Source organism: Antedon mediterranea, chromosome 11, assembly GCF_964355755.1.
Source record: "Antedon mediterranea chromosome 11, ecAntMedi1.1, whole genome shotgun sequence".
Lineage (NCBI taxonomy): Eukaryota > Metazoa > Echinodermata > Crinoidea > Comatulida > Antedonidae > Antedon > Antedon mediterranea.
Window position 1 is genome coordinate 16,264,571 of NC_092680.1, and position 27,956 is coordinate 16,292,526.

Here is a 27,956-nt window from a genome sequence, read left to right on the forward strand (position 1 = left end):
TGACGAAAAGCACATACTTTGATGACGTCACATATCAATTTAAAAAACGAGTAGGAAAAAAGAACACAAGTTCCTCGACCTCGTGTCAAATACCAAATACACGCTAAACGGTGTGGTGGTACACAAATAACATCATTTACGGTTCGGCGAGACGTAATAAGAAAAGCGATCATCTCTTGGTTGAAAGCGATCTGCTACTAGATATTCTAAATTTGTAACTAATATTACATCAACGTGTTTGTAATTATTTTAGAGCCCAAATGCTAGAATTCTAGGCCTAGATAGGCTAGGCCTAGTTTAGCTTAGTTAGTTAGTGGCCTAGCTAGGCTAGGCCTAGGCCTAGTCCTCCCCATTTTACTAGGCTAGGCTAGGCCTTAGAGGCCTAGCTAGCTTAGCTAGCTAGGTATCATCCAGTCCAGTACAACAGAAAGTCAAGAAGATAATTTTATCTTGTATTTTTTTGATGTTTTTATATGAATGGTTTTATGCTATATTTGTTTTTATTGTGTTTTCTTGTTATTATGACGAGCAATGAATTTCCTTTTTGAGGATCAATAAAAGTTATCTTATCTTATCTTAGACTGTGATTGATGGTGTCGGATCCTCCAGTGAAGTGAGGACTGGCCTGATCCTTCTTAGCTGCTAGCTAGATGCCTACCTGTCATGGTCCTATACTCAGCCTATTCTATAGGTCTAGCCTAGCTAGGCAGGCACTAGCTAGGACAGCTAAAATAAGGCCTTCTTTCTGGGCCTAACTAGTAGTAGGCCCTAATCCTAATTTAAAGGTTCTCTGTGTGTTTAAATACTATTACTAAATATATAAAATTATAGGCATTAATTAATGATTAAATAATTGTGCATGTTCCAGTCTTTAATTTTAATTTAGTCTAGTTTAAAGACCCCTTCCCTGCAATTTTGGACGTTTTTTGGAAAATAATACATATATATCACTTTAAAAACATTAAACCATGTCATTCCTTGTCTTAAATGTACGTTTTATGGTAAATTATGATAAAAAGTGAGAAACAATGCACTACCTAAGTAGCTCGCGGCGATCGACCTCTCGTGGACGGTCTTAGGCCTAGCCTAGCTAGGCTTAGTTTTGTAGGCCTAGCTGGTAAACATCGATAACGTACGAACATCGTACGCTAGCTATATACCTAGCCTGACGTTGTATAGTTGCTGCATTAATTGTCTTTCTATTTTTGCCAGACTCCGTTGATACAAATTGGGGAAAACCCGGTATTTTCGCTGAAAAGTTAGGAGTCTTCCATTTGTTTTGGCTTCACGATCGATCGAAAAGTGGGCGAATTACAGGTGAAAAACAAAAATATCAATCCGCGCGCAATGCATTTTGGGATTTATAGCGGGCCGCTATAATTATTAGAATCGATTTATTTTTCACATTTTTAACCGTTTAAAGACGAAAAAAGTTATCGCAATAGGACCATATAGTATTATTTTTACATTAAATATAGTTTGTGATCTTAAATTAGATCTAAAAAACGTAGGGAATGGGGCTTTAATATAAAACAATTTGGCGCTAGGCCTAGTTCCATTTCACACCTGTCATTTATTTCGCCCCGAAACTTATCGTAAGTACCATACCACACCTTAGAATTAGGCCTCAAAAATACTTTTACGAAGGAGATCACACAAAAAGTAACAAATAAATCCTTTAAATTGATGAATTTACAGACGTGTTTCTCGCACATCGGTTCGTGAATTTCGCATACTCCATGTTCAATGTTGTTGTTTCTATGGAGCGCCAAAAGAGGAATCATAATAGAGGGCTAAAAACTCAGTATAATGCGTATATTTAATGCATTTATTGGTGAAAATTACATTCAATTTTAACATATTGTCAATTTCAATGCAACAAAAATGTTACTGTTGATACTGTACATGGTTTTCGCAGTTTTCGTTAACTTTTAAGAATGAAAATCGACAAATTCATCATTATATTACATGTACTGTAGGTTTATACCTCAATGATCTAAATAATATTCCTCTTAGGCCTAGGCTAAGGTAGTGATGCTGATTTAGGGTTAGGGTTAGGTTGATATTTGAAAAACAGCACATTATTAATTAGCAGTAAAATGTTACAGCAACAAAAAACAAAATATATTAAAGTTAAACGTGTATTTCAATAATAGATGCATTATAAAAGTTTTTAACCATCTATTATAGTGCTCTTTTGGTGCTCCATAGAAACGAAAATATTGAACTTCGAGTATGCTAAATTCGCGAACGGTATGCGAGAAACATGTCTGTAAAATCATAAATTTCAAGGATTTATTCGTTACTTTTTTACAATTTGTTACAATTTTAAGGTGTGGTATTCACAATAAGTTACTTAACAAATTTGGAGGCAAAAGGAAGTCGAAATAAAAACAGGTGCGAAACGAAACTAGCGCCAACAATTTTATGCTTAAATGTGTATCATCTACATTAGCTAAATGTTCACTCACTTGACATACAGTAGCTATGCATATTCATATTTTATTTATTTTTGTAGAATTGACAAAATGTATCAAGACAATTCATATGTCAGTCCAAATGGATTTATTCTACAAACTCCCGTCTACCAAAGGCTAAATGACTTTCACAGAAACCAGATAAGGACCTTTGAATACAGTAACAGCAGAAGTGTCACCTATCCCCCACCTCTTGCACAAAGGGTGATATCAGGACCTGGGGCAATTTCAGGACCTGGACCCATGCACCCGGTCCGTGGCACTCAAAGAAATAATTACGATTCTGATTACAGAACACCAAATACCGGTATGCACCAGCCGCCATGGAGTAACCCACCAGCCCAAAGATATTATGGAGGGTAGAGTATAATTTTACTATTTTAATAGTAATTTAATTAACCTAAAGCTCCATCTACACTATCAAACTTTATGTGATGTGGCCATATATGGACATGATGTCATATCGCTAACATATTTGGGCAATCACCACCATATTTGGACACATCACACTTTTCTAGTATGTAAATTACGTACGATTGATTTACGGTATTATTATTTACTTTATCATAATAAAATAATGAATGTTAATGAGTTTGATGGTGACTGCTCTATTTATTACGAGACAAAAGTTAAAAATAGAGCAGTCAATTTTTACAATTATTTGTTTTATAACACATCTATTTTTATTCAAGTTATACATTGTAAACCATTGATGAATGCTATGTTAGGAAGCTAGACAATTAAAAAGACGGTGCTCCAACTTTACACATGAAGTAGAGCAGTTATAGACGGCACGCACAGCAAGTTTCCAAACGCGTTCAATCTAACTTTAGTAATTTGTGATTATAATAATAACAACTTTATTTAAAAACGGATGCAACACTTGGATCACCAGATTGGTGTTTTTCACAAGGCCGTTACTTACTACAAAACTATTTACAGTACATAATGATTGAAAAACATAGAGTTTCAAGTATATCTTATCTTCAGTCATTTATTATTTTTTTAAATATATGTATATTAGGAGCTGTAATTGAATTTGAGTTTATAGCATTTAAACTATTCCATAGCTTTGCGCCAGAATACGAGAAACTTTTCTTTTTGTACTCAGTGTTTGCCTTATGTAAACTTAGAATATCTTTTGATCTAGTATTATATGTTTGTTTGCGTTCATAGAATCTGTTTCTTAAGTAGGATGGTTTTAAGTTATTCATTATTTTATACATTGTGACTGCTTCGTTGTAATATTGTTTTTCTTCTAAATTAGGCCAATTTAAATCTTTGAGCGCCTGTGAGCTAGAGTCATACCTAGATGTATGTGTAATTATTTTGGCTGCTCTATTTTTGAGTACTTGGAGTATTTGAGGGTTTGATTAAATTTATTCTTAACCCACAGACAACAGAATCTATCTAGAAAAAGAGTGTTTGATAACAATGTCAATGAACAGCCTACAAAAAGGAAGAGAAGAAGAGATGATGACAATGGCAGTAGCTCCAAAAAAAAGAAAGACACTAGTAGTATACCTTGCACTCAGACCCCACAAACCTCGAAGAATGCAACGCCATCAAGAGTACCTCCAACTGGAACCTCATTAACAGACACCGATATGGTATTTCATTCAGTTTTTTCCTGTTTTATTATACCAGACTAAAGCTCTGGTTATACTGTACTACCAATGTCTATGTCCATATATGGACACAATAACATCATATTATTACCATGTTTGAGAACATCACATTTGTCATTCAAACTAGTTTGACAGTGTAGACAGCGCAAGTGCATGGCTGATTTCATCAAAATGAGTGTGTTTATGATAAAAGGATAATCGCTGTGATACTACTGTATGCCTGCAATAATTATGGAACTGGGTTTTATTAACTAGCATGTTGTATTATTAATTAACAGATTCATTATTGCATGTCTATATACTGTACCTAGGACAGTTGTTCAATTAAAGACAAAATAAGCGTGATGTGCCCAAATATGGTAGTGATATGTCCAAATATGGTAGTGATATGACATCATCGTCCATATATGTGCACATAACATTTTTTTGTCGCATAAAGTTTGATAGTGTAGATAGAGCTTAAGTCTTGCCCAACATCAATTTTCAATCTGAAGTCAAAGTAAAATCGGGTATCTGGTCCAATCTTTATCAGTAATGAATGGAAGAGTAGGTTACATGGAAGATTGCTGATCAACCCCAGTACTGTTTTTATTTTATGATCATTCAGAATATTATTTTATGTAATTTACATTTTTTCAGCTTTCCAAAGATATCTGGGAACATTTCCTGGAAAGAAAACAAACAAAAGCTGATCTACGAAGGAAAGTGGCTCTTAGAAATGACTTGGCTACTGTGATTCAATTTCTTTATCCATGTGGGTAAAAGTGTTTTTTTATTTGATAGATATTATATAAATTGCAGTGATGTAGCTGGAGAAGTCTGAGGGTGTGGTTAAATACAGCAGTACTTTCGTGTCTCCATATGTTTCTTAAGTGGGTTCTATGTTGAACTTGGTTGGGTTAGCATGTGCGTGTCCCTGTCCACATCCACCCAGCACAGTTGATAAACATGCATTTGTGACCAGTATCAGTGGAGTAAAGCAGAGGAAATTGGCCCTGGTTTAGCACTCCTAAGGACCTTCTAATGCTGTGTAGTTGTATTGGAGCTGCCCATACTCTGAAGCCCCTTTAGCTTTCGAGCCCCTTTAGCTTTGGAGCCACTGGGTTTAGCCAATAAAAGCACTCTACCAGATATAAGCCTTGAATATTTCTTTTGTACAGATGGTGGGTTGTTTTTAGTTGGTTCTTCTATGAATGGATTCGGTAGTACTGATAGTGATGTTGATATGTGCCTTATGATATCAAATGAAACAGTAAGTCCAACCTCTATAATTGTTTATTTTTTTTATCTCTTCAATATATTAATAAAAGCAACAAAGATGTAGCATTTTGATGTTTTTTTTTATTTCTTTACTTGATACAAAGCAAAGCAGTTTCTTATATTTGAATACAATTGTATTCAAATAATAGAAACTAATTTATGCTTACACTACATATTTATGTTATAATAGTTGTAAGAAAGTATTTTTATTGCTTTGTTTGTTCAGATAAGTCAGAAGCATACTGCAAAAATGATGTTACAACGGATATTAGTTGAACTGAGTAGACGGTCTTTTCGTGAGTAAATGTTTTTTTCTTTATTATTGAGGATGAGAAGAAGTACCAGAAATTAAGTAGTTTTATTGGTATAGAATCAGTTAATTTTAGAAGATTTGAGTAAAAGTACATAAATTAATAGTTTTAGAGTTTGTTTGTCTTTCATGAAACGTACTAAACTCTAGCATTTTTTTATGTGGTTTTAATCCATAGAGACAGTATGTATGTTTACTGTCATACAGTAATTATATCTTTATCTTTATCTAATCACACTTTTTGGTTTTTTTTTTATAGATTTTGTACGAAAACCTCTAGTTATTCCGGCAAAAGTTCCCATTTTAAAATTCTATGATTGTTTAAGGTAAGATTATCAATTTAAAATAAACATCCCGAATGATTGAAATTACTGGTACTGGGTTTGTTCTATTAGCGTTCCTGCTCCCAAAATCATCCATTCATAGAAGCACTGATGATGAAAGTATATCTGTGGTGACTATAGAGTGGTCCAGAGAAATTACATATACTTTGGCCTAAGTTGATAAAAGATTGAATTGTTTTATTAGAAATAGAGTATATACGAAGTTTAAAGATGTATTGTCCCTTAAAACACAAAAAAATTAAGGTCAAAATATTCAAAATTTAAATTGGCCATATCAAAGTAATATTAAAGTTATTCACTTTAAGTCGAAAATCATGTACTATGTATATGCACAGGACCAACAGCTTCATCCAAGGATACAAATAATTCGGCACAGATAGGTCTCAAACCCAAACAAATGTCAATTGAGTTCGCCTTATAGGTAAATGATTATTCGCAAATATTTCTTTTGTAGGAAAATTGAATGTGACCTAAACATCAACAATGCAACAGTAAGTTTTGTCAAACAATTTTTGTAACTTTCTCTGACAGAATGTCCTGCTTACCAAGTAAAACATAACAGTTTTCCGCCAAATATCTAGCAGAATACCATCACGTTACTTGTTTTGTTCAGACAGCCTCGTATGACGATGCCCGACGAAATATCTTGACTCGTCTGAGTTGAATCCAGACGAGATGAGTCGTCTTGAAATAGCTTTGGCCGTAGTTTTTAGATCGTTGGGGAAAGCATTAAACATGTCTAGTTTTCTCCCAACCAGACAACCTATACTGCCTGAGTTGACATTTAGCCGTCCTCACTATTGAGAACATCAGGCAATCATTGGCTGGTTTTAGTTAACATATGCATAAAATACACCCACACATTTTATTATTGAAAACAACAAACGTAAATGTCATTTATAAAAGAAGAGATTCTTTAAGAATGTATAAAAGAATACTTTAATAAGCAATCATTATTACATTTATTACAGGGAATCAGAAATACATACCTGATGCAGCTTTACTCAAAATGTAAGTAACAAATAATTTAATAATTAGATAGATAATAATAATTGTATTTATATATTTTCTCAATAAAACAAGAAGTATACTTCCATTTAAACATAATCACAAACCAATTATGTTTTTTATTGTTTTCTTGCTAAATGATAGATTTGTGAGATATTAGAAGCGCTCTGTTTTTGTATGCAATTTGTAAATTGTTATTTGTAGTTTATACATGTGACTATTAATGTTACTTAATTATCTTTCTTTCAAAAAGGGCAAATGTTTTAAAATTGAGAAAGAGACTTCTATCTTTATAGAATTTAAAATTGCTAGGTAATAATATGAATATTGATTGCTTGACTTAATATTGCAGTGGATTGGAGAGTAGCACCGCTAATCCTTGCGATAAAGAAATGGGCGAGCGATGTAGGAATTAATGATGCGAGCAAAGGAACATTGTCAAGTTATTCAGTAGTACTAATGGTGTTGTATTACTTGCAAGGTAAACAAGGAAAATGCAGTTCACTTGGGCCGTAAATCCACAGCCAAAAATTAACTGATGAAAATTAACCAGTAAAGTTCCTGTGAAAACTAGGTTTAACTGATTCCACTCCACCATAAACTGATAATGATCTCATTCAAATCATATAATTATCAGATAAATGCAATAATTGTTAACTTTTGACCTGAAAGAAAATAGTTGCGTTGTGATTGGGCACCTGGTTGTTTGGTAATGACTGATCATGCACACTTTATTTTTAATTAAATACCGATTGGTTAATGAATTAACTGATAATTTTGGTTTTGGCTGTGGAAACACGGCCTTAAATTTAAAACAGTAGGTGTTTCATAAAACATGAATAATATTTTCATTATTTTTTCATATACCATCAATTTAATTGTCATTCAATATATTTTGTCAGAAAAGTACAAAGATAAAACAAATGACAAAAGAAAAGAGTTAAAAATCCAAATGATGGATTAACCAAAATGAGAAATAAATCTCTGCCAAGTGGCTCACCAAAATCAAAAAGGAAAAGAGACATAATCAAAATACAATGAAATTATTAATAAATAATTTAAATAATTCAATATTTTTTTTATTCTAACAGTTGGTGCTAAGCCCCCTGTTTTGATATCGTTGCAGCAGAAATACCCAGTAAGTGAAATATTTTGTCATATTTGATACAGCGCATTATACCAAGGCACAGTGTTTTAAAGTTCTTTCTACAAAAATGTGATGTGCCCATAATAGACATGATGATGTCATACCAATACCATATTTGGGCATATCAATACCATATTTGGGCATATCACTACCACATTTGGGCACATTACACTTTTTTGGTCAAACTAGTTTGATAGTCTAGACAGAGCTTTAAAGTATGTCAACCAATTTAAAGGAACTAAAGTAGAGAAACTTTTGTCGTGACACCTTTTAATCAGAATTGTGATTATTGCACAAAAATTTGTTGTTTTTCTGATCTCTTTTCAATGACCAAATACCACATTCTGTAATTGTTGCCAATTTTTTCTACATCAAAATGATGCGGTCATCATAAATAAAGACAGTAAGCAACGTCTGTATGTCTGCTGTACAGTGCTATACCTTGGCTGGCTGCTTAGTATCACAAATCCACTAGCTAGATGGTGTTACCAGCAGTGTAATACTAAATCCATTTTTAAATGTTAAATCTACATCATTTTAAAATAACTCCAACATAGTTTACAGATATGATAAAGTTCTGAAATTTATTAAATTGAATTACATTTTATTTATTTTTTAATTTTATTATATTTTATTTACTAAATTTGTCTATTTTTACAGCAAAAATTTTTGAACAGTATTAGCGTTTGGGATCTACAAAATCTAGCCCCAGAAGATCAACTGCCATCGTGGATAAACTTTGAATCCAGGAACAAACAAAGCTTCTGTCAACTACTAGATGGATTCATGTCATTCTACACGAAAGACTTCCATTTTTACAAAGATGTAGTTTCCGTGAGATTGGGGCGTCCATTGTTGCTCAGTTCTATTGAAACTGTTGGAGACTGGAAAAAAAAGTTTATACACATTGAAGGTAAAATTGGCTTATTGCTAGGGGTGAATTGGGTTTCAGATGTGATCATCCTGTAGTTATACAATTGGACCTCACATACTTTACACTGCACCAATAATAATTACATTTGGTACAGCAGACCTGGCTACAGTATCAACATGCAACATATTTTGGTATTTTACTTTGTTTTTTATATTTTTAAGGCATCCTATAATATGCGATTTTTTGATATGGTTGAAATTAAATAAAAAAATTAAATACTTCTTGAAAATGGAAACCTCCCCTATTAACCCTTCAAAGACGTGGCCCGTATCCCAATATGGGGTAATTTACTATTAAAAATACCTTATTCAGCCTCAGCCACTTGGGGTAGAAACCTCGTGTCTTCAAAGGGTTAAGCAGACATTTTTTCATCAGTAAAAGTTGGATTTTGTATATATTTCAAGAATTACAATTAAAATAATGAAAACATTACTTAACCAACAATTTAATGAAATACAGATAATAATAATTAGCACTCTGCATTTAAAATGTATGTCTGATCATGTATCTGTCTCATAAGCTATTTTTTCAATTACATCTATCTATGTTTACTAAATGTTCATATTTTATTTTTCTCAAGAACCCTTTGACAAAACAAACACAGCCCGTGCAGTGTATAGCGAACAGAGCTTTAGGGTAATCATAAGAGCAATGAACAAGGCTGCAAAGAAATTAAGCAAACCAAAAAATCTAAAGGTAAATGATTTATGTCTCGGTTGACAATCGTATTGGTTATACGGTATAATAACCAAAAGAAGACGGGAGGAGAAGCTATGTCAAAGGTCAAGTGCATAACCTGGAACATGGTTGCATGGATTTCTTGAGGTGGGCAAGATGTTGAATTAGGCTGGTTCAATCCATTTAACTCAGGGTACTGACTTATTTAATGCATTGAACTTTCTGAACACACCGGAAACAAGTTAAGACTCAATATATGACAAACTAAAAACTACAAATGGATACATTGTAAGTTAACCAAAGTTTAATTTTTTTTTTTTTAAGAGCACAATTTTAGAGAAGTTTTGTTCTTTTTCTTATTTAATATTATTTCTATTAAGTTGTATCTACATTAATTAAATTAACAAGTTCAAGTTGTATTGAGATAACTATGGTAACTATTGATGATTGTTAATTTTACAACTAAAAATATTGAGAAAAAAAATCTATAAACGATCCTAAATACAGAACGGATAACTGATGACAGTTCTATTTGATGCTGTCCAAGGCAATCTAACAACAAGATGCTGAGCTCCAACGATCAAAAGGTTTCTTCTGTGGTTGCAACACAATCAGTTCCATGCCCCTAAAAAGAGACCACTGCTGATGGCATTTGTCGCAGTCAGACATGCGACTATCTTGGCAAGGCAAGCTCAGTGTCCTGTTGTTAGATTGCCTTGGTACAACCAAACCTCTCAAAATTTAATAAATAAGTATTACTATCTTTTCCCAGAAAGTTTGTTGCTTAAAAACATTTTAATAGAAACCATGTATAAAACAGAAAAGTCCTGTGCTTTGTGATTTGAGAAGAATTTTGCTTCTTGATCAGAATAAATAATATCATTTGATAACCATTGTAGAAACTTAGGTTTCAAATTGTATATTCTGTTTAAAACTTGTAAAAATGTAAAGTGTATAATTTGTATTGATATTACATTAATAAAGTTGTTTTCACAACGTATAGCATTTTGTTAGTATGCTTTTCTGTTTTTGATTGAATATTATAATTTCAGCAGTTTTTAGTTAGGATTTATGAAAACTTATAATACATAATATAATTGATATATTCAAGAAACGTGTTTATATCTTTGAAGAGTATTTCTCAACCTTTCAAAATAAGCAATAAAAACATTAACTGTGAACCACTTTTACTATGAGAACGTGTCCAGTGTCTTATACACTATACCTTTCAGTTAGCCAAAGCGTTTGAAAAAGTAAATATCTTTCATTTTCTTTTAGGATTCCATGTAAAGCTCTGTTTGCACTATCAAACTGTGACAAACAAATGTGATATGCCCATATATGGACATGATGATATTAAGCATATCACTACCATACTTGGGCACATCACACTAGTTTGATAGTGTAGAAAGGGCTTGATGCACAACATTTTTGTTATTCTTTGTCTCTACAGCGTTTCTGTATTCTGTTATAAACCTGTGAAATGTATACAGTTTACAGAAATCAGTGCTGTTGCTTCCATATAGCACTACAGAATTACATTTTGATAGTTGTACTTGTAATATTTACTTTAAGATGGTACATACCCACACAATGAAAAATGATTAAACAAAGACTTATCAACTGTTATTTAATGTGAAATAATTAACTGTTTATCAATATCAACACCATATATTTATAAATATATTTTATACTATCTTTTTTTTCTTTTTTATTAAAATGCATGTTACCATGATCCAAAAAACTTGCTGAAAATGGATGAGCTTTGTTTGTCTTTCAATGGTGGTATTTCTTGAAAATTATCTTGAATTAAAGGTTGTCCCTTATCATCAATGATGATATCAGTTGGTCGTCCATTATCATCAGTTGATGAGATGGTTTTCTTTACGTTACCCTCGGAATCTTTCTCTGTACGATGTGTTTCAGTGGTCTAAAAAAAGAAAAATGATCATTTTTATTGTGAAAAGTGTTATACTGTATACAGTAGAACCGATCCTTTACTTTAGGAAACCCATATTCAAGCTATGCCCACACACATTCTTGTGAAACGAACAAGGTGAATCACAACACTGTGGTCAATCTCTCGGGGGACACCCCCTATTAAAGGGACACCCCTATTAAAGGGACATATTGTTGGGTCCCAAACATTTTGATTTCAAAAACAGTTTAAGGAGGTGCAGTGCATTACATTATTTGTATTCAAATTAAGTATAAAAGATTTCTAAAATTATTTTAAATATGTTTATTGTATGACTCGTGAATATTCCATACAATGTAAAATGGACTTTTTTAATTGTGAAACAAAACAAGACAAAAATGGGTCGGCAGACGCTTAAATCATCAATCCATTTTTAAACTATGTTGTAATATTGCCACAGTAGCCCTTGGATTGCATCATTAAATAATAGTATGTGCCAAATGAAATAGATGTTTTTATTATGAATTGATAAATGAAAGTAAATGTTAACAAACTCACCCCATCAGCACGTCTGATTGTTCTGACAGAAATACTACGGAAGAATGATTTCTGACCAGGCATACTTGGCATTGTCTCATCTCGTTCTTTTGGGAGAATGAGATCCAAATTTGATTGGTCAATATGCTTATCTAGATCTGAAATATTCAAAGGAAAGATATGGAATATGTATACTATTTTACTTTCAATGCCTTAATGTGTGTACCACTCTACACAGTACCACATTATAACCCTTTTTTAAAACCAGTCTTGTTATTTTAACAGATCAGATAAGAATAACGCTCTAGTAAGGGTGTGTGTTGGATGTGGATTACTGATCATGTCTGAAGTAAGACATGTATGCATCTATCCACCCAGGTGTATAAATGGGCACCTGGTAAGGTAAAGACACAACTTTGCGCTTATTACTAGTTGCATTATGGGAGTATGTTTCCATACATGTTTGATAAAAAATGTTTAAAAATGTGCTGGGTAATAATGTTAAGAGCTTACTAAGTACAATATAAAACATACATGGTCTTACTTCTTTGATCAACAAATTTATCTAGGGGTCTATGTCCCTCTGAAAACATACAGGGGGTTAAGCCACGTCCTCTCCGAAATTATTATTTTCAGATTTCACTGAGCATTTAATATTGTTTCAGTTGCTTGTAATCATGTCTTTGGCATAGATACTAGAAGGCCAAAAAGCTCTTTCTATTCATTGGTAGTAAATTAAAAACGAAAAATAAATAAAATATAATTATTACAATACCTCTGTCTTCTTTTTTTCCATTATTTGAGTGTGGACCGATATCTAACGATGGAATCTTAAATATATCGCCAAACTAACACACAAAAATAGGACAATTAATATCAAGTATAAAAAAATACATTTAACATAACAAATAATAACTAATATACATAAATTTTTCCATCAGAAGTGTTGAATATTATTAGTTACACCCTGCTTGTTCACGGAATACGGGAAATATCTACGTTCTGGTTCCATATTCTGTGAGGTCGAAGGCCGAATGGAATATGGAACCAGAACGTAGAAATTTCTCGTATTTCGTAAGAACAAGCAGGGTGCAACGATTTTATCTCTTAGTGTACACATATAAGCAATTGGACAAGAGACAAAGAAAAAAAAACAATTTTGCACGAATTGCAATGCAATTTTGACCTGTCTAAATTGCCCTTTACAATTACAGTAATGTAAAAATTATTCTATATTGCAATTGCTGTTATGAATAAGTTTGACATTATTAAACAACATTAGACATATGGGCACATCACATTAGTGTCCTATAAAGTTTGAGAGTGTAGACAGAGCTTTGGATTGCCTTGTTATTTATTGCCAGTTATCACAATACTGTACTACAAAAACAATCATAGTTCACTTACTGATGGTCTTTTGTAGGAAGGCGAGAACCAGTTTGATCCTCCCTGTCTGGAATCTTCATTCTGTCTGCTTCCTTTGTATGTATCACTGGAGTGTTCATCTGACTTTAACATCTCATTTCTTGGTGATTTGGATCTTGGCATTGACCCATCGTGTTCCATTTCTGGAAGACCTGTAAAAATGTATCAATATTAGGGACATTTACTATAGTAATTATAAGTAAATCCTTTCAACCTCAAATCTCAACTAAAATGAGAATTCTGTAAATGTAGGCCTACAGTATATAATTACACTATACAGTACATTACAGGAAAAATAAAATAACAAATCTAATGCAGTACTAAAATACACCGATGGTTATGATACCTATTTGGGGGAACTCAGCAAAACCGAAACTGCTAAACATCTCCTGGAAGTGGCTAAACATTTCTTGTGTTTCCTTGAAAAATTGGTCATGCATATCTCCAAAGACACCATCGTCCTCACCCCAGTCTCTTGAACCAAAGTCATTGTCTTCATCATCATCTATAAAATCCCTACATTTATGAAAAAAAAATCAATGTTAAAGCATTGAACTATTAACTTTAGAAATGTGAGGCTTATAAAGATTCACTCATCTGTCTCATAACCATAATATTATGTTTTACAGTGACCTAAACTATGGATAGCCATTACTATTGTTTAACCAACTCAAACAGTAGCCTATAGCCAATGTTCTGATTGGTTAATAGTTCTATTGTAATTAGTTATGCATAAATAAATCAGACATGTGCTAGCTAGGCCTACTCTTTTTTTCTTACTTCGTATACAGTGATAAGAATTTCGTCTGACCCTGCCTGGTCCATACATAGTTCTGAATGTCTGGACAGTGGGTAGGGCCTACGTCTATCTAGCCTACTGTTAACCTAGTCCTAGTCTACTACTAGCTAGTAGTAGTACTACTAGCCTAGGCCTCTACGCTCTAGAGGCTCTCTAGTAGTAGGGCCTATCTAGAACTAGGGCCTAGCCTAGCTAGGCCTAGGCCTATCTTTCTAGCTAGTAGGCCCTAACTAGCATCATGATCCTCTGGCTACTTTTTTTGCTTATTTATGAGTAATAATTTGTTTGTAAATAAACTTAGCGATATACCCTAAACCATGGTTATTTGGTTTACTTGAAAACCCAAATATTGAACGAAATAAGTCGTTGAAATTCATATTCATTTTCTCTACATTTGGGCCGAAGCCTCTCTTGAGTCTCTTTAATTATGAAAAAAATAAACAAGAATGATAAATGATGATGAAATCATAAAATATACTTGCGCCCTCTATCGGTGTATATTTGAGGTGGCCACCAAAACTTTAACTTGGTCGAAAAGTGTATGCGTAAATTTCAACCTTTTTTATGTGTTTGATTTTTATTAGATTCCAATTAATGCTACAAACGGATTCATAATGTCATTAGTAAATTATGGGAGTAGTGACGAATCAAGCGGTGAAGAAGACAGTCGAAAATCACACAATATGTCTAGGCCTAAACCTGACCCCAAACAACGCAAGGTTACCCAGGGAAATGATGGTTTACAACCGCCAAGTAACCGTGCTGAATGTGTCAGTTACACATCAGATGATAGGCCTGGGACAGTTGATATGAAGAAAAGTCATGCTGTTAAGAATGAACCGATACAAAAACGGTCATTGTTATCTAATTTGCCTCCACCTAAATCCACAAAAGTAACAGGTAATGTAACAGTACTTGGCTAGAGGCATACAGTAGAAGGCCGGCATTATTAAGTCTATTTATAATAATAATTATAATTAAAGAAAAAAGAAAAAGGGGTAGACCTCATTCGAAAAGGATGACCTCGTTAGACAGACCGTTACCACAGCATGGCCAAGATTTGCAAAAAATAGGAACAACTAACTAGGGTTTACAGCCGAAACGGCCGCCGACTGAAACGGCCGCCAATTAAAACACAATTGAATGTATGAAACGCCACGTGTGCCGTTTGTCATGCAATTGTTTTACTTTTTTTCAGATTGTAATGACTTTAGACGTATATGACTTAATAAATATTAACAGATAGATTTTTTTAATTATTTATGTATTATTATGTTTGTCGTATAATAATGAATGTTGTGTAAACATAGTTGGGTTTTTTATATATTTTTTAAATGTAGGCCTACAGTATACAGTAAAAGTGTAAGGAAAAGAATTAAAATTGGACAAAATACAGTATTTGTTTGAATACGTTAAATAAATTTAGAATGGTGAATTATTATAATAAAAATTATTTTAATAAAAACTTAACTAAAAAATATGTTTATTCTTTGATTTTAATCTTAAACATATATTGCTTGGTTTCATTTATTTGTTCCTCCATCGTGGTTTCATAGGCTTTACTACTGTACGTTTATAATACTGCATTGGCTTGTTGTAGCTGCGGCGGTATTGGCGTCCCATAGAAAATGTTGGCGGCCGTTTCAGTCGGCGGCCGTTTCGGTCACACACCCTAACTAGCAGTGAGACGATACTGTAGGTTAAAGAAAGAAAAGATTGATAATAAAACATAGCCTACAGTAGTATACGTCGTATGATAATATTAATAATGATATTATTGTATTGAGTCAATTTCAATGTTTGGCATCCAATACTATTTAGCCTATATTTATAAGCCATAATTATGACTAGACCTTAATATAATTTGTTAAGAATTAAATAGGAATTATAATAATATACGCCTACTGTATGTAGGCCTGCAGTCGTGAGTAGGTATAGCCCAGCCTAGTAAATGATAGTTTGCTTTAACTTTATTTAGTGCATTATGTAATTTGTGTATTGCACGTGACCCACTATACAACCCCTGGGAGAGGTGCGTCATTTGTCCGATGTGCGTCATACCTTATACAGTATTAAATGAATATGCGTCCAAAATATGACTTACCTTTAGTGACCATGACGCACCCATTTTGACGCACTTTGACCATGTTGTTTATGATATGGTGGATGATAAAGTGACGGACATTGACACACCATAGTTCATTGGTGTGACATACCATCGTTCATCGTTCTAGGTTTTTTGACACCCCTGCGTCGATAATTATTTGTAAATGACGCACTCATGACGCATCTCTCCCGGGGTCGTATAGTGGGTCCTACAATTGACAAGTGCATAAAGGTATTGGTACAACATAATAGTTATGTTTTTATTCAGAAAACAACAAACAAAAATCCAGTGAGTTAAGGTAAATCCAGTATGAAATCATCTGTTATTATTTTTACAATGTTTGCAATTCTTTTCAGGATTTCCCGTAGAACATAAAACAAGTAAAGAGCTCCCTGAAGTTGTTTCATCAACAACAATAAAAAAATCGTTCCTAAGTTTACCACCACCAAAAAAGAAAAGTCAAACAGTGAAAATAACTCTACCATCACTCCCTGATGTGAGTACTGTGCATTTACCTCACTTGTAAAATGAAGAATGCCAATTATTTTTAGGAGTGTATTTCTCTAATCAGAACAAAATATGAAAGACTAAAACTATATCTACACTACAAACAAAAAAATGATGATGTGCCCATATATCGATTAGCATTTTTTTATTTATTTTTATTTATTCGACTTCTCACTAACTCAGTTAGTGAAGGATCTGGACCAACAGGTGGTAAACACCTCTAAAATGGTCCAGTCCCAATTTGCACAGTGGTTGTGTGTGACAGTGGCTGTGTTTGTGTGGACTAGTACACCGGGGTAACCCCCTACACGTCTCGAAAGATGTACTAGGTTCTTTAAAGTGCGCATGAGCTATGTGTACACTGGACCTACGGTTTATAGTCCTTATCCGAGAAGACTCGTTCTACCACCAGAACCATGGAGCGAGTGAGCCTCGAACCCTTGCCGATGTTATGGCTACGTACAGTTCCACTGTCTTAACCGCTCGGCCACTCACTCGCTAGTGACATTAACTACAACATTAATGTGGTAGTAAAGAAACAGGTTTACCAATATTCTGCACAGAACTACTGTAACTGAACTGAAAAAAAAAACCAAATTTGAATATTTTACCATTGAAAACATGATTTTGCTTTTAGTACAGTGGTACTGAGGCTTTAGCTATTGGGTAAAGTTTCCAAACTGGCCATCCTCAAATCCCCAAATAATGTTTACAATAATTTACAAACTGTAAAGTCATTGTCAAACATAAAACAGCTCTTTGCATGTCACCGGTTATAGAATTTGAAAATTTTTAAATTATATTGAAGATAAGTGTAATTTATTATTTATTTTTTAGCCTGGATCTGATGAGGATGATGATGAACCAGTTGCTAAGAAACCAGCGACAAGTAAGGTAGAGTTCTTTAAAAATATTGGATATATATGACAATACATTAAGCTGTGACCAAGTTTTGAAATCTGTTTAATAGTAAATACACTATTCAGATCACATTACCTGTATGTATGTTGAAGATATTATATGCAGTCAGTATTATTTTATATTTCTTTTTTTGTGGAGATGTATTTTAAATATACAAATTACAATTGAATGTGTTTTGGTTTATCTAACTTTAGCTTTTCAGTCTGGGAAAAAATGGCAAAAGGCTTCCTACTTTCTATGAGTTTTATGTGGTTAAGTTATCAAATACTGTAGTCTATATTGTTTTGACAACTCTTAACTCTCTTTGTATCATGACCACATCCATTATTCCCATAACAATTTTCTACTTCACAATCTAATTTTGTAAGTAGTTAATTTTTGTTAATTGAACTGCCTATTGAATTTTTGTCTGTTAATATTTTTTTACTACTTTAGGGAGTTTCAGGACTGTTGTCTATGCTGCCTAAACCCAAGAGTGCAATGAGTAGTAGAATTCTTGTACCACATACCGTGTCACGAAAAAAACCACAACCATCAATACCAAGACCTAAACCTCAAACAAAACTCGCACCTCAAAGTACCAACACCACAGTAACTAGTGTTTTTGGTACTGATTATGGTAGTGATGATGATATAGGTGAAGAAGGTAGTAGTTTCTTTGCATTAGATGATAAAATGGTTACGATATTACCAGAGGTATCATCTTCAAGTATCAAACAATCAAGTTGTCCTAAGAGTAAAACATTACCATCTAGTACTGTAAATACAGATCTACTTAAAGTAGATAGTGTTAAACCTTGTGCTGTAATAAAAACAGATGTTGTGCTGCAGGAAGCATCAAGTAACGTTAAAGCAATCTCCACTAGCTCTGTGTCGTCAACGTCATCCGCACTATCCAGCCAATTACCAAGCACTTCACAAATAAACACTAATGAACCCTTGACCCCAAATTCTACAACAGACTTTAAATCATCAAATGACATGGCTGATGCGCCACTCAGTTTCAGCAAAGCATATACTAGTACTGCCACTGGATATGGCCAGGTTACTTCAAGTTACTATGGTAGCTATGATTATAGTAGCAATTACTATGAGGAAGGTCAAAGTTCATATGAATATAATGAACCATACCAGGTAAATCGGTCTGTAAAAGTATTTTTACAACTTTATCCACTGTTTATTCTGTACCATTAGGGAGGTTTCGCAACCTTACAAATACGATAACGACAACGGATACATCACGCACACGTATACGTTTTTGTAAGCCAAATTATGACTGCGGTAAATTTGAGCGAAGCGCAGGTACGTGTTGCTTGGTGCTTGGCTGCCTAGGCCTAGCGTAACATCAAAGCGAGTGAGGACTTTAAAAACTGCTATTTATCAAAATTGACCAGGCATTTTAGTAAATTACTTTCAATAAATCTATAATTATATTATAATCATGAATAATTCCTGATTCAAATGCAAAATGTGTAAAATAGATTAAAACTATACTCGTTTTGTAGTTACGAATATGATTGATGATATTCGTCAACACGATTACGCTTTACGAATATGAAATGGGGATCAGCTCAAAAGTTTCACAAATGTGTGACCTATCCGTTTTCGTTATCGTATTCGTAAGGTTGCGAAACCTCCCTATTATTTTCAAATTGTGAAATTCTTTTTTATTAATTATTGTAGGATGTCGACGAATATAAATCATTTCCTGATAGTACCGAAGGTCAAAGTTCACAGTTTGGTAATATTCACGAGGATGCTGATGAGGTAACTCCATTTTTATTTTTATTCTAAGCTCCTTACCAATAGTAGAATAGTATATTCCCACCTTTTGAAGGCAAACTAGTCAAACTAGTTTGACAAAAAAAGTGTGATGTGTCCAAATATGGTAGGGATATGACCAAATATAGTAGTGATATGATATCATCATGTCCATATATTATAGGCACATCACATTTTTGTTGCCATACTGTATAAAGTTTGATAGTGTAGACATAGCTTTAGTCTTCATCAGTGTATCTATGAATAGATGGCTGTTGTGAACAGCACTGGTAGACCAAACTCAGTACCATTTTCATTTCAGTTGACCAAAAGAAAATGGATTACAGTAAAAATGTTAAGAGGCATTTTATCTATTCCAGTATTAATTAGTTTAGTAAAATAAAGATTGGATTTGTGAAATCAGTTTTTGTTGTAACAGTTTAGAAAATTCTTTGGCAAGAAACAAAGTAAAGAAGATATAAATATGATTAGTATAAATGCTGATGATCAGACTGCTGGAAGCAATACAAGGGAAGCTCTACTAAAGACCATCTCAGAAGAAAAACAACCAATGTCCTATTCTGTAAGTTACTAAGAATATTTAAATCTTGATCCTACTGGATTTATTTCCGAGAAGGCAATGTAATGATATGGTTAAGTCTTATATAATTGTTCTGACATTACTTTTTCTTTGTTTTAGAAAAAGAAGAATTCTGATTTGCCATCGTCACAACAACGGCGGAAACATCAGATAACTTACCTAGCCTTTCAGGTAATCTATGTACAGTACATGAAACGATGATGATAAACGAAAAACATCATATGTGTTTGATGATAGCTCTAAAGCTATTTAAAACAAAATGTTCTTCATTAATTATTCCACTGGTTAATCAATTCAATTTCTTTTATTTCGGAAATATTTCATCCATATAAAAAAGAAAAAGAAAAACAAATTTGTGTCATGTAAAAATTCTTACTCTAACTACACAATACATTGTTGCCAAGGAGCAAATATTTTCCAACACATGCAACAAGAATATTACAACTATTTAACATACATTTCATACAGTAAAACTATATTTTTGCATATACTCATTTAAAAGAAGGGACGCCATGTTCAATAAACATGTTATGTTTTAATTACTTTTTCATAGGCAAAAGAAAGAGAATTGGCTCTAAAAAATCAGTGGTCGCAAAATAGGATGACGCGGAAGCAAACTCAAGCTAAGTATGGTTTCTGAACTGGATGTGGCACAGAAGACACAGACTATATTCTGCCCAGTTGTCTAGGTTCTCTACGGAGTTTAAATATACAGTTATACTGTACTTCAGATTTTTTTTATTTCATACGCATCCAACAGCAAGTAACTCGTCAATTACAGGATGGAGAAACTATTTTATAATTTATCGTGTTTATAAACTAAGTTAGGGAGTGGAGTCGAGCACATCACACTTTTTTTGTCAAACTAGTTTGATAGTGTAGATATAAATAGTATGTAACTCTTAAATTAATGGTAGGCTTTATTATTAATGGTATAGAATACATATGTGCTTGTAGGCTGATAATCTGTGCTATTTTGAGCAGATAATCAGCAGTTTTATCTCCTCAAACTGTTTATATAGGAGTAAATCACTGGAGTTTTTGAATGACCAGTCGAATACGCCTATTGATTATCACGGTAGTAGACACACCAATATTTAGGGAGTTATTAAAACTGGCCCACAAATTTTAGATTTTGAAGATTTATACCCTATTAAAATTATTTATAAAAGTATTTTCCTTTTGTTTTTTGATTCATGCGTTACATATAAAACTAACATTTAATGTTTATCCTAAAATGTATGCAATCAAATCAATATTGGGACTCTGGATTCGGACAACCCATTCTGGTTGTAGTTGAGCACAGTGATAATAAATAGGATTTAGTTTAGCACTGTGCGCTACTATCCCATTTTGGTGGTACAGTACTTGAGCACAGTGATAATAATAGGATTTAGTTTAGCACTGTGCGCACAGTGCTAAACTAGATCCTATTTATTATCACTGTGCGTAAGTACAATCAAAATGGGTATGGTAGCGCACAGTGTTAAACTAGATCCTATTCATTATCACTGTGCGCAAGTACAACCCAATTGATTATAGTGGCGCACAGTGCTAAACGAAATCCAATTTATTATCACTGTGCTCAAGTACAAAAAAAATAGGTATAGTAGCGCACAGTGCTAAAACTAGATCCTTTTTTATTATCACTGCTCAAGTACCACCAAAATGGGTATAGTATCGTAAAGTGCTAAACTAAATCCTATTTATTATCACTGTGCTCAATGATTAAGTTTACCACTGTGCGCTACAATACAAAATCTACAAATAATTAGCCCTATTAACATGCTTATGATTGATTAATGATCATATTAATTTAATTTTTTTTTTACATGTTCCAAATTATTTGCAATTTGTTAGCTACCTAAAATAGTGGATTTAAATTAGTTGATATTGTATTTTCAAATATCGTTATAAGTTTATGTTTTTATTTAAAGCATAACGTTTATGACTTGATCTTGCATGAAGTTGATGATTGGATTTTAAAGCATAAAGTTGATAACTGAACTTCAGAGCTTCCATATGCCTGGTTCCAACTCCAGACGAAACACAAGGACCGTTGGGTCCACTTGAGCACAGTGTATTAACATACGAAAAGATATTAAAATTCAGTGAGAATTGTTTCTATTTTATATCACTGTGCTCCACACTGGCGCCAAATTGTGTCCACTTGAGCACAGTGTATTAACATACGAAAAGATATTAAAATTAGTGACTTATTTCTATTTTATATCACTGTGCTCGTATTAACATACGAAAAGATATTAAAATTCAGTAACTTATTTCTATTCACTGTGCTCCCCTGGCTCCAAATTGGGTCCACTTGAACACAGTGTATTAATACACGAAAATATATTAACATTCAGTGACTTATTTCTATTTTATATCACTGCTCCCCTGGCGCTAAATTGGGTCCACTTGAGCACAGTGTATTAACATACGAAAATATATTAACATTCAGTGACTTATTTCAATTTTAATTCACTGTGCTCCCCTGGCTCCAAATTGGGTCCACTTGAGCACAGTGTTTTAAATACAAAAATATATTAACATTCAGTGACTTATTTCTATTTTATATCACTGTGCTCCCTCCCCTGGCTCCAAATTGGGTCCACTTGAGCACAGTGTTTTAAATATGAAAAGATATTAAAATTCAGTAACTTATTTCTATTTTATATCACTGTGCTCCCCTGGCTCCAAATTGGGTCCACTTGAGCACAGTGTTTTAAATATGAAAAGATATTAAAATTCAGTAACTTATTTCTATTTTATATCACTGTGCTCCCCTGGCTCCAAATTGGGTCCACTTGAGCACAGTGTACCTGCAGTGTATTAACACACGAAAATATATTAACATTCAGTGACTTATTTCTATTTTATATCACTGTGCTCCCCTGGTGCAAAATTGGGTCCACTTGAGCACAGTGTAGGCCTATTTATTAACATACGAAAAAAGATATTAAAATTCAGTGACAGTTGTTTCTATTTTATATCACTGTGCTCCACACTGGCGCCAAATTGGGTCCACTTGAACACAGTGTATTAACATACGAAAAGATATTAAAATTAGTGACTTATTTCTATTTTATATCACTGTGCACCATCAGTGCTAAATTTGGTCCACTGAACCAGTTACCGTAGTACTATTTCTATTTCGGAAGTAAATAAAGGCATAAATGGCGCTCCGTAGAAGTAGAGAATGCTCCAGCAGTCAGAATGACGCTCTCTGAAATATCCTCTAAACATCTGATTTTTTCTATGTTATACTGTATTTAATTTGATTGTTTTCGGTATGTATAATGCATAGGTGTAAATAATTCGACCACAGCTAGTCTAGCTATATCTAGACTACTAGGCCTAGGCTAGTAGTAGTAGGACGTAGGCCTAGACTCAGCTAGAAAAGGCCTAGGCCTAGGCTAGGCTAGATAGGCCGGTGAACAGACGGGGATCCGAACAGACGATCGGGGCCACGGACGACCGGGATCATTATTGAGCCGATCGGTCCCATTTTTGTATGTGCCCGATCGTCTTATACTTTTGGCCCGATCGTCCCGGGCGTTGAACCCGAACGTCCACAAAGTTGGGCCTGAACGTCCGCACGCGTTTGTACCCGATCGTCTTAAAATACTAATCGGTCAACTCGGCCCCATCCATTAATTAAAGTATGTTACATGTAATGCAAAAAGTGCTATAGTATTAGCATAGAGATATTATAGTGAATCTCTATGGTATTAGTAATACTAGTTAATATTATAATAGCAGGATTAGTAAGGTTAGGCCTAGCGCCATTTTTTATTAAAAGTGTTCATATCTCCGTGAAGTTGATTAGTGTTTATTGCCGTAGGTCTACACATAGGCTTAGACAATAAAACGGATAATTCAATAGACAATACAATTTTTTTTGTTTAGTTGATGTAGGCCTATAATTATTAGTTAGTTGTGATGTTAGTCTCAGTATGTGTTTGTTAAATTAGGCCTATATTTTGACGCAAACAAGGATGTTTCCAGAATGAATCAAATATTCTTAGATATACCTATATTCGATAGATATTATTAGATTACAGTTAAAAAAAAATGTATTTATAAAAAATAATATATTTATAACAATATCAATTCGCTTCGCTTTTTGCATTCCAGAGCCGAGTTGGATCGAATGCACTTATAATATTATAACCTAGAGTGTATATGTTTTTTTAGTGCACTACCTGACTGACGGACAATCGCTCATCATTAGAGACGACCAGAAGACATTTTTGTTAATAATTACGGTAATTAAATTTCTTTTTATTTTTTCAAATCTTCTACATCACAGACTAACACAAACTTTAAAACTAACTTAACAAAGAACTCTACTTGTTCTTCTATTCATTCATTTTATTTAACCAATAAAAAACATTCTAATGGTGTTTCTTATAAATACAGGTTAATTAAAGAAAATGGACAACACAAGAATTTCCAAATGTAGGAGTTCTGAGAGGTTAAAAAAGAAACAAAGTTATGTCTTTCAAATGCCAACTACAAGAGAATACCTTGCCACAATTGATAAATATACACCAAGAAAGTCAATTTCAAGTTTAAGGCCACGGAAGCTTATCAACAGCTTTATTCCTGAGTAAGTTTACTTACGCATAATAGTTTGTTGCATGCCTTCTGCCAAAGAATAAGTCTGGTCAACCGGTAAGGAAATTCTGGTAGATTCGTCTACTTTCATTATTTTATCACTAGGATAAATACATTTTAACACTTTTAAGTACAGTAATCTAATAATACAGAAAGCATTATTCAAAGTTAATTGTTTTAGATTGCTTGTTATCAATCAAAGTTGTTGCTTTCTCTTTTGCAGAAGAAACCGGTACAACAACAGTGATGGTCTAGTATTAAGTGAAGATGATGACGAATTGCTGGAGTTTGTCAAATACTCAAGTGAATCAGATGACTGGGAAATATTGTATGAAGAAACCAATAAATCTGTAACAAAACGGAAATGTAAACAAATAAGTGGGAAAAGAAAATCACTTTGTTTGGGAAAAATTTATGAAAAATCTGGTAATTCGATTAAGCAAACAAATTACAAACTCAGGAAAACATCTAGAAAAAGCAAGCCATCAGTTGTTTGTCGTAAAGGAAGAAGATTAAATTCACATGCACAGTCAAGTTCTTCAGATGAAAACATCCGGGTAGAAAATATTACTATAAATACGAGACGAAGAAGAATAAAATTGTTAAAACAATTAAGTTTGTCAGATGAAGAAGACCATGTATTGGAAAATATTAGTGCAAGAACAAGACAAAGAAGATTAAAATTACAAACACAGTCATCAAGCTCATCACAGGAAGAGGACCTTGTAGAGGAATTTACATCACCAAAAAGCCGTAAAAGATTAAAATTGCAGACACAGTCAAGTTCATCTGATGAAGAGGACCATGTAGTGGAGAATATTAGTGCAAGAACAAGACACAGAAGATTAAAATTACAAACACAGTCATCAAGCTCATCAGAGGAAGAGGACCTTGTAGAGGAATTTACATCACCAAAACGCCGTAGAAGATTAAATTTGCAGACACAGTCAAGTTCATCTGATGAAGAGGACCTTGTAGAAAATATTGGTGCAACAAAAAGACAAAGAAGATTAAAATTGCAGACACAGTCAAGTTCATCTGATGAAGAGTACCTTGTAGAAAATATTGGTGCAACTAAAAGACAGAAAAGATTACAATTACAAACACAGTCAAGTTCATCTGACGCAGATGACCTTATGGAGACTATTAGGGAAAAAAGAAGACATAATAGGCCTAGAATAAAATTACAGACACAGTCAAGTTCATCTGATGAAGATGACCTTATGGAAGCTATTAAGAAAAAAAGACACAGAAGATTAAAATTACAAACGCTGTCAAGTTCTTCTGACGAAGATGACCTCATGGAGACCATTAGGAAAAAAGGAAGACATAGTAGGCCTCGTACGAAATTGCGGACACATTTAAGTTCCTCTGATGAAGATGACCTTATGGAAGCTAATAAGAAAGAAAGACAGAGTAGAATTAAATTACAAACACAGTCAAGTTCATCAGAAAAAGAAGATATTGTAGAAGCTATTAGTAAGGAAAGAAGATCTACCAGAATAAAGGCAAAAGAAGATACGTCTGATATTGTGGAAAATATCAGTAAGAAAAGAAGATCTAGCAGAATAAAATTGCAGACACAATTTTAGTTCATCTGAGGAAGATGACCTTATGGATTAAGAAAAAGAAGCAGAGCAGAATTAAATTACATCAGAAGAAAATGACCTTATGAAGATTAGTAAAAAAAAGTAGTAGTAGGCCTAAAATAACAGTTCATTTGATGAAGATGACCTTTCAAAGAATTTTACATCACCAAAAAGACAAACACGGTCAAGTTCAACTGACGAAGATAACCATATGGAAACTATTATGAAAAAAGGAAGACATAATAAGCCTAGAATAAAATTGCAGACACACAAGTTCATCAGAAAAAGAAGATATTTTGGAAAATATTAGTAAGAATCTGATGACCTTATGGATTAAAAAAAAGGGCGAGGTAGAATAAAATTACGAACATAAGAAAAAGAAGTCATTGTGGACAATATTGTTAAGAAAAGAAGATCTATAGTTAGAATAAAATTGCAGACACAAGGCCTAAAGTTACTAATAAAGAAACGATTAGTGTGAAAGAAAGGCCGAACACAATAAAACACAGTCGAGATCATTTGAGAAAGAAGATATTGTGGAAACTATTTGTATGAAAAGAAAGTCTAGCAGAATAAAACTGCAGACAAAAGGCCTAAAGAGTTACTCATGAGGAAACGATTAGTGAGAAAGAAAAGCCGAAAATAATAAAATTGCAATCATTGTTGAGGTCGTCAGAAAAAGAAGATATTGAGGAAGAGATTACCATTACATAAATAAAAAGAAAAGTACATATAGCATCTGGTGAAATGTGTTTACCAGTAACACAGCTGGATGTGAATCGCCTTCACGTCGCAAAAAGCAGACGTTGGGACAATTTAAACGTTTGTCATACACTAAATACACTAAGGAAAAACACAAACGCTCTATCGCTTCAAAATGTATTTTGCCATACTTTTTAGTCGCGTGCAACGCGACTCTACAGCTAACTATGTCGGTCGGCCGGTTGGTCGGTAAACACTAACTTGAGCACGCGACTGCAGCCATGTATATGGCCTTGTTTTTAAACATGTACAAATTTTAAAAAAACCCAGCAAAACAAAAATTGATTCAGGCCTGATCTCTAAATATGCTGTACGTTCCATTGCTTATGTCCATTATCACAACATACAATCATCATCATAACCTCGATTCCGCCTTTACTTGTCACATCACACTCTGTAGCTTAAAGTCTTGGCACAGCCTTTTGAATATAATGCGCAATACACAAGGCCCAACCTCACCCAAGTCATGTGACTCCACATGTGAACAAGTTTTCTGTTCCATTTTATAATAATTAAAGACACTTTCCCTACAAGTGGTTTGTAATCGTTTTGTAAAATGATGCATACAGTCTAACTTTAAACATTAACATTAAACCAGTTCATTCATTGTGTTATATGTAAAA

At 33.5% G+C, this 27,956-nt stretch overlaps 4 protein-coding genes across 5 annotated transcripts; 3 read left to right on the forward strand and 1 right to left on the reverse strand.

The window, feature by feature from the left end:
• The first annotated feature begins 107 nt into the window (after positions 1-107).
• LOC140062524 (poly(A) RNA polymerase GLD2-like) lies at positions 108-9,828 on the forward strand. Its single transcript, XM_072108778.1, has 13 exons — positions 108-214; positions 2,519-2,836; positions 3,874-4,087; positions 4,745-4,859; positions 5,266-5,357; positions 5,592-5,661; positions 5,935-6,001; positions 6,474-6,510; positions 6,991-7,030; positions 7,380-7,508; positions 8,119-8,165; positions 8,835-9,087; positions 9,689-9,828. The coding sequence occupies exons 2-13, from the start codon at positions 2,529-2,531 to the stop codon at positions 9,826-9,828; spliced, it is 1,512 nt and encodes a 503-aa protein (XP_071964879.1). The 5' UTR covers positions 108-214; positions 2,519-2,528.
• Positions 9,829-10,724: 896 nt separating this feature from the next.
• On the reverse strand, positions 10,725-14,882 carry LOC140062525 (uncharacterized). The gene is made up of 6 exons (XM_072108779.1): positions 14,775-14,882; positions 14,013-14,182; positions 13,649-13,818; positions 13,017-13,089; positions 12,263-12,399; positions 10,725-11,716 (listed from the first exon to the last, which is right to left on the reverse strand). Exons 1-6 carry the CDS (start codon positions 14,846-14,848, stop codon positions 11,513-11,515), a joined length of 828 nt encoding a protein of 275 aa, XP_071964880.1. The 5' UTR covers positions 14,849-14,882; the 3' UTR covers positions 10,725-11,512.
• Positions 14,883-14,979: 97 nt separating this feature from the next.
• Positions 14,980-21,508, forward strand: LOC140062416 (proline-rich protein PRCC-like). Its single transcript, XM_072108626.1, has 8 exons — positions 14,980-15,365; positions 16,929-17,068; positions 17,917-17,973; positions 18,436-19,134; positions 19,684-19,767; positions 20,201-20,344; positions 20,462-20,533; positions 20,916-21,508. The coding sequence occupies exons 1-8, from the start codon at positions 15,080-15,082 to the stop codon at positions 21,000-21,002; spliced, it is 1,569 nt and encodes a 522-aa protein (XP_071964727.1). The 5' UTR covers positions 14,980-15,079; the 3' UTR covers positions 21,003-21,508.
• A 2,048-nt stretch (positions 21,509-23,556) lies between these two features.
• Positions 23,557-27,952, forward strand: LOC140062419 (uncharacterized). Of its 2 annotated transcripts, none has more exons than XM_072108630.1 (4): positions 23,557-23,652; positions 24,560-24,630; positions 24,785-24,974; positions 25,206-27,952. In XM_072108630.1, exons 3-4 carry the CDS (start codon positions 24,799-24,801, stop codon positions 26,572-26,574), a joined length of 1,545 nt encoding a protein of 514 aa, XP_071964731.1. In that variant the 5' UTR covers positions 23,557-23,652; positions 24,560-24,630; positions 24,785-24,798; the 3' UTR covers positions 26,575-27,952. The 2 variants fall into 2 exon arrangements, with proteins under 2 accessions (XP_071964731.1, XP_071964732.1); XM_072108631.1 differs by having other exon boundaries at positions 23,561-23,652; positions 24,500-24,630.
• The last annotated feature ends 4 nt before the right edge of the window (positions 27,953-27,956 follow it).

What these genes read in the sequence shown, in the direction of transcription:
- LOC140062419 (XM_072108630.1), top strand. Translation starts at nt 24,799, where the DNA reads ATGGACAACACAAGAATTTCCAAATGTAGGAGTTCTGAGAGGTTAAAA. An exon ending in ATCAACAGCTTTATTCCTGA is followed by an intron (nt 24,975 to 25,205) that starts GTAAGTTTACTT and finishes TCTCTTTTGCAG; the next exon opens with AAGAAACCGGTACAACAACA.
- LOC140062525 (XM_072108779.1), bottom strand. Translation starts at nt 14,848, where the DNA reads ATGAATATGAATTTCAACGACTTATTTCGTTCAATATTTGGGTTTTCA. An exon ending in CCAAATAACCATGGTTTAGG is followed by an intron (nt 14,183 to 14,774) that starts GTATATCGCTAA and finishes TCATAAATGTAG; the next exon opens with GGATTTTATAGATGATGATG. An exon ending in CAATCAGACGTGCTGATGGG is followed by an intron (nt 11,717 to 12,262) that starts GTGAGTTTGTTA and finishes TTCTTTTTTTAG; the next exon opens with ACCACTGAAACACATCGTAC.
- LOC140062524 (XM_072108778.1), top strand. Translation starts at nt 2,529, where the DNA reads ATGTATCAAGACAATTCATATGTCAGTCCAAATGGATTTATTCTACAA. An exon ending in CATTAACAGACACCGATATG is followed by an intron (nt 4,088 to 4,744) that starts GTATTTCATTCA and finishes ACATTTTTTCAG; the next exon opens with CTTTCCAAAGATATCTGGGA. An exon ending in TTATGATATCAAATGAAACA is followed by an intron (nt 5,358 to 5,591) that starts GTAAGTCCAACC and finishes TTGTTTGTTCAG; the next exon opens with ATAAGTCAGAAGCATACTGC.
- LOC140062416 (XM_072108626.1), top strand. Translation starts at nt 15,080, where the DNA reads ATGTCATTAGTAAATTATGGGAGTAGTGACGAATCAAGCGGTGAAGAA. An exon ending in TTCACGAGGATGCTGATGAG is followed by an intron (nt 19,768 to 20,200) that starts GTAACTCCATTT and finishes TTGTTGTAACAG; the next exon opens with TTTAGAAAATTCTTTGGCAA. An exon ending in TAACTTACCTAGCCTTTCAG is followed by an intron (nt 20,534 to 20,915) that starts GTAATCTATGTA and finishes ACTTTTTCATAG; the next exon opens with GCAAAAGAAAGAGAATTGGC.